The 5622-nt window shown below is 40.8% G+C and overlaps 1 protein-coding gene across 1 annotated transcript; it reads left to right on the top strand.

Annotated features, from left to right (window-relative positions):
- Positions 1-382: 382 nt before the first annotated feature.
- Positions 383-3501, top strand: CRH (corticotropin releasing hormone). Its single transcript, XM_056518574.1, has 2 exons — positions 383-872; positions 2858-3501. The coding sequence occupies exon 2, from the start codon at positions 2908-2910 to the stop codon at positions 3415-3417; it is 510 nt and encodes a 169-aa protein (XP_056374549.1). The 5' UTR covers positions 383-872; positions 2858-2907; the 3' UTR covers positions 3418-3501.
- The last annotated feature ends 2121 nt before the right edge of the window (positions 3502-5622 follow it).

Raw genomic sequence — 5622 nt, 5'->3', positions numbered from 1 at the left:
GTCTACAAAACATAATATATAAATTAAGTGTAATAATCTATAGAGCATAGTGTATAGTCTACAAAACATAATATATAAAATAAGTGTAATAATGTATAGAGCATAGTGTATAGTCTACAAAACATAATATATAAAATAAGTGTAATAATCTATAGAGCACAGTGTATAGTCTACAAAACATAATATATAAAATAAGTGTAATAATCTATAGAGCACAGTGTATATTCTCCAAAACATGATATATAAAGTCAGTGTAATAATCTATAGAGCACAATGTATAGTCTACAAAACATAATATATAAAATAAGTGTAATAATCTATAGAGCACAGTGTATAGTCTACAAAACATAATATATAAGTGTAATAATCTATAGAGCACAGTGTATAAAGTATAAAGTTCTTGTGACAATGTATAGCGCCCCCTTGACCTGCGCGGCTGTTGCTGAGGATACTTGGGAAATTTCATTCAAGATTTTTTTTGTCAATGGGAGACTTGTGAATTTCGCTTCCACTCCAGGTGTCACTGACGTCACCAACGAGGCGATAAATATCTGGGCAGATAATTGGATGTGAGATTCATTGTTGTGATCGCAGATCTCTGCCCATTGCTCGGAGGAGCCATTATTTATTCAGTAGAGGATCAGTACGCAATAGTTGTCAGGAGAGCGTCAGCTTATTAGGCAAGAGCTGCGTGATCGTGGAAGAGGCTCTGAGCTATAAAATCCGGCAACAAGGCTTCTAGTGTAAGGGATTCCGGTCACTACATCCAGATATGTCCTGCTGAGGAAGACAGAGGGACCAGAGCTGCGCACACAGAGCTCCTACCTACCTTCCATGCTCTGATACTGTCCGTCCAGGACCCTCCTGAGCGAGTAAGTCCAACTCTCTGCAGCACTCTCATGGACTTCTCATGGACTTCTCATGGACTTCTCATGTTCTTCTCATGTACTTTTCATGTACGTCTCATGTTCTTCTCATGTGCTTCTCATGTGCTTCTCATGTTCCTCTCATGTGCTTCTCATGTTCCTCTCATGTGCTTCTCATGTTCCTCTCATGTGCTTCTCATGTTCCTCTCATGTGCTTCTCATGTTCCTCTCATGTTCCTCTCATGTTCTTCTCATGTTCTTCTCATGTGCTTCTCATGTTCCTCTCATGTTCCTCTCATGTTCTTCTCATGTTCTCATGTTCCTCTCATGTTCCTCTCATGTTCTTCTCATGTTCTTATCATGTTCCTCTCATGTTCCTCTCATGTTCTTCTCATGTGCTTCTCATGTTCCTCTCATGTTCCTCCCATGTTCTTCTCATGTGCTTCTCATGTTCTTCTCATGTGCTTCTCATGTTCCTCTCATGTTCTTCTCATGTTGTCATGTTCCTCTCATGTTCCTCTCATGTTCTTCTCATGTTCCTCTCATGTGCTTCTCATGTTGCTCTCATGTTCTTCTCATGTTCCTTATGTTCTTCTTATGTCCCTCTCATGTTCTTCTCATGTCCTTCATGTTCTTCTCATGTTCATCTCATGTGTTTCTCATGTTCTTCTTATATTTCTCTCATGTTCCTCCCATGTTCCTCTCAAGTTCTTCTCATGTTCCTTTCATGTTCCTCACATGTTCTTCTCATGTTCCTCTTAAATTTCTCTCATGTTCCTCCCAAGTTCCTCACATGTTCCTTTCATGTTCCTCACATGTTCCTCTCAAGTTCTTCTCATGTTCCTTTCATGTTCCTCACATGTTCCTTTCATGTTCCTCACATGTTCTTCTCATGTTCTTCTCATGTTCCTCTTAAATTTCTCTCATGTTCCTCCCATGCTCCTCTCAAGTTCCTCACATGTTCCTTTCATGTTCCTCCCATGTTCCTCTCATGTTCTTCTAAGTTCTAGCATTTATCTCACATGGTGAAGAATTCTGCCTTCAGTTCTTCCCTTTGTATCCTAGGATTTCCACTCTAGATCTTCCTTGATACATTTAAATTGATCAGAAATCTCCATAACCTCCCTGCTATCGTTCTTTATTAGTCAGTATGATCCATACTTTACATTTCCCCTGATACCTCTCTTGTGATGACACATTTTTACCTAATACACTATTTTGGTTGAAGTTTTCTGCTTTACATTTGCCTGAACTCCTCTCCTGTTCTCACTCATCTCCACATTACACCTAGTATATATCCTTCTCTATATCACTACTTGCTATATCTGCCTCACATGTGAACACATGTCTTCTGCTGTAGATAACCCATCTTCTGATCTGATCTGCTGTAATATACATTGATACATCATATTATGGTGCTGATCTACAGTCCATGCTGGGATACAATTCTGAGTACAGAACTTAGTAGTTGGAGGGTATTTTTTTCAGTAGTTATATTGATGTATTGTGTTGGTAATATGGTGACATGCTGTATGGAGCTATAGTTCTGATCTGTCTGTATTTTACTTATAGTTAAGTGTTCATTCTTATAGCAGCTCTCCAGATGTTACAAATGTACAACTCCCATCATGTTCTCGTGATGGGTATTGTAGTTTTGCAATAGCTGGAGAGCCCAGGTTAGGGGAGCATAGCCTTATAGCAGTGTTTCCCAACCAGAGTGCTTCCAGCTGTTGCAAAACTACAACTCCCAGCATGCCCGGACAGCCGAAGGCTGTCCGGGCATGCTGGGAGTTGTAGTTTTGCAACAGCTGGAGGCACCCTGGTTGGGAAACACTTCCTTATAATGTCAGTGCCAAGAGGTGAAGGGTTCAGCACCTTGGACAGTTCCTTTAAGACTCCTCCACCAACATTGTCTGTGCTTTGTCTCCCTCTTGCTCTGTATGTCCTCACTTTTTTGCAAGCATCTTCCTGACTTTCCCCTCTTATTCCAGGTTTCCCCTGCACGTCTTTTCCGTTACAGATCCGTTTTTTGGGGGGTAACATGAAGTTCCAGGTGTCGGTGTGTATGGGGATCCTCTTGGTCGCCCTCCTCCCCTGCCAGGAGTGCAGAGCCTTCAGCAAACCTCCAGTCTCCTCTGCTGGGGCTCCCCCTCCTCTTCTGTCTGAGTACCAGCCCTTTTTACTTCGTATGGGAGAAGAATATTTCCTCCGCCTGGGGAACCTCCACAAGTATCCCCCAAGTTCTTTACTAGGAGCAAGCCGCCTCCAAGACCCTTCCTCAGGTAACTTTGTCAGGGCTTTGCAGCAGCTGCAGCCTCAGCAGTGGGGTGGGCAGCAGCAGCAGAGAGCTGGGGTCCTTGAAGGAGCAGATTCCCCCCCATACAGTGTCCAGGAGGAACCTACAGAAAGAGGCAAACGAGCCGAGGAGCCTCCCATATCCTTGGATCTCACTTTCCATCTGCTCCGGGAGGTCTTGGAAATGGCCAGAGCTGAACAGATAGCCCAGCAAGCCCACAGCAATAGGAAACTGATGGACATCATTGGGAAATAACCCATTGTCACCTGCCAAAGAGTTTCCTGCATCTAGCACAAACTATACAGTATGACAGTGTTTCCCAACCAGGGTGCCTCCAGCTGTTGGAAAACGACAACTCCCAGCATGCCCGGACAGCCGAAGGCTGTCCGGGCATGCTGGGAGTTGTAGTTTCCCAACAGCTGGAGGCACCCTGGTTGGGAAACACTGCAGTATGATGTACCATTGTGCTGCCCTGATACCATGTGTTTATTTTTCTATAGCTTCAGACATAGAGGATGCACTCCATAACCCCTTGGGTGCCTGTGGGGCCAGCAAGACAAAGCAATGCTCTGCTGCCAGTCCCCAGGTGAGAGCCTAGATGTGTTTATCAGCATGCACCGGGCAACAGATGTAATTTGTAATTTATTTTTATTTGAGGGTTACTTTTGTAATATATGAAGATCCATAGGAAATACCAGATTGGGTATGTGCTTCACAGTCCGAACTAGCTGAACAAAAACCATCTTTTGGACAGGTTTCCTCTGGGAAGTAAAAAAAAAAAATATATATATATATAAAAAAAAAAAAGAATAATAATTTGCTGTAATTTATTTTGCATCAAAAGTTTTATTGTATACATTTCCATAATAAAAAACATCTTTTCAGAGCTCGCACAACATTGGTGTGTAAACATAATGTTTTAATATCTATATTTTTAATAAAATCTGCAAAGCTTCACCTGTCCTTTTTAATTTATTGGGGGATGTGTAGTGAGGAGACAGAGAGATAGGTCCTGACTGAGCTACCGTGTAATGGAAACAATACAGTGGATAGATGGCAGCGGGTGCAATAAGGAGAAATTAGATTGTTAAAAAAATAAAATAATAAAATAATAATAATAATACAATTGTGGTGGTGGTGGCCAAAGAAAAACAAACTAAATCTAGAAAAGTGATAGCACTTCATAGAGTGTTCATAGAAAGTTTATAGAATTTCTAGTCTTTAGACTGAACCTATTGACTTCTAGTGGATGGAGTATTTATTGGAGATTAATATTTATTAAATATACTCTTGAGAAGAATCAAACGAGGATCAAATGTGTTGCTTTACAAACCTGTTACATTGTTGCAAAGATGAATATATGGATTTATAAATCTGCAAGATGGCACTTTAATATATATATATATATATATATATATATATATATATATACAGTAGTCCCTCAAGTTACAATATTAATTGGTTCTGGGACGACCATTGTATGTTAAAACCATTGTATGTTGAGACCAGAACTCTATGGAAACCTGGTAATTGGTTCTGAAGCCACCAAAATGTCATCCAAAAAAAGGAAAAAGTGATAATTAAAGAAAAATAAGTGGTTAACTAATATTGATAAAGCAAGTCCTTCCATATAAAAGTAGGAAATATCTGCTGGGAGCTGTAATCACTGTCTATGTCAGTGTTTCCCAAGCAGGGAGCCTCCAGCTGTTGCAAAACTACAACTCCCAGCATGCCCGGACAGCCTTCGGCTGTCCGGGCATGCTGGGAGTTGTAGTTTTGCAACAGCTGGGGGCACCCTGCTTGGGAAACACTGGTCTATGTAGAGGACAGGAGCTTCTTCGGGTTCCTGTACAGTACACAGTGTCCTAAAAAAGTAATGGAGTCGCCCTCACCTGTGTCCAAAGGAGCAGCTAACCCTGGCACAGGTGAAGAGTACAGAACATGTAATACCTCCCTGTACTGTAGGGGGCGCTACCAGACACCAGTCAGTGCATACACTTCAGTAATACAGGGTTTTTTTTACCAGCGAATGTCCATTCTGATTGGTCGGTTCTTCCAGCCATTGACACGTTTCACAGATCTGGACTGTCTGTACATTGTATGTTGAGTCTGGTTTCAACTTACGATGGTCCAGAAAAGATCATTGTATGTTGAAACTATTGTATGTTGAGGCCATTGTAAGTTGAGGGATCACTGTGTATATATATATATATATATATATATATATATATATATATAGTAACCCAGGTGCTGACTAAGTGACACATTCAGCTCTTTAACATGATGTTCATTTCCTAGCATGAGCTATAGTATTGTACAATAATACTTTGCTTTAGATAACTTTAATTTCATAGACCTATTTAAGCTTAAAAAGGACAAAAGTTACAAATCAAGACATATTTTCAGCCATTCCCCTAAAAAAACAAACAAAAAAAAAAACAGCACTCTCCATACTTCTTG

Source organism: Hyla sarda, chromosome 5 (assembly GCF_029499605.1).
Source record: "Hyla sarda isolate aHylSar1 chromosome 5, aHylSar1.hap1, whole genome shotgun sequence".
Lineage (NCBI taxonomy): Eukaryota > Metazoa > Chordata > Amphibia > Anura > Hylidae > Hyla > Hyla sarda.
The sequence above is the reverse complement of the archived record's forward strand: the minus strand, read 5'-3'. Positions and strand labels throughout refer to the sequence as shown.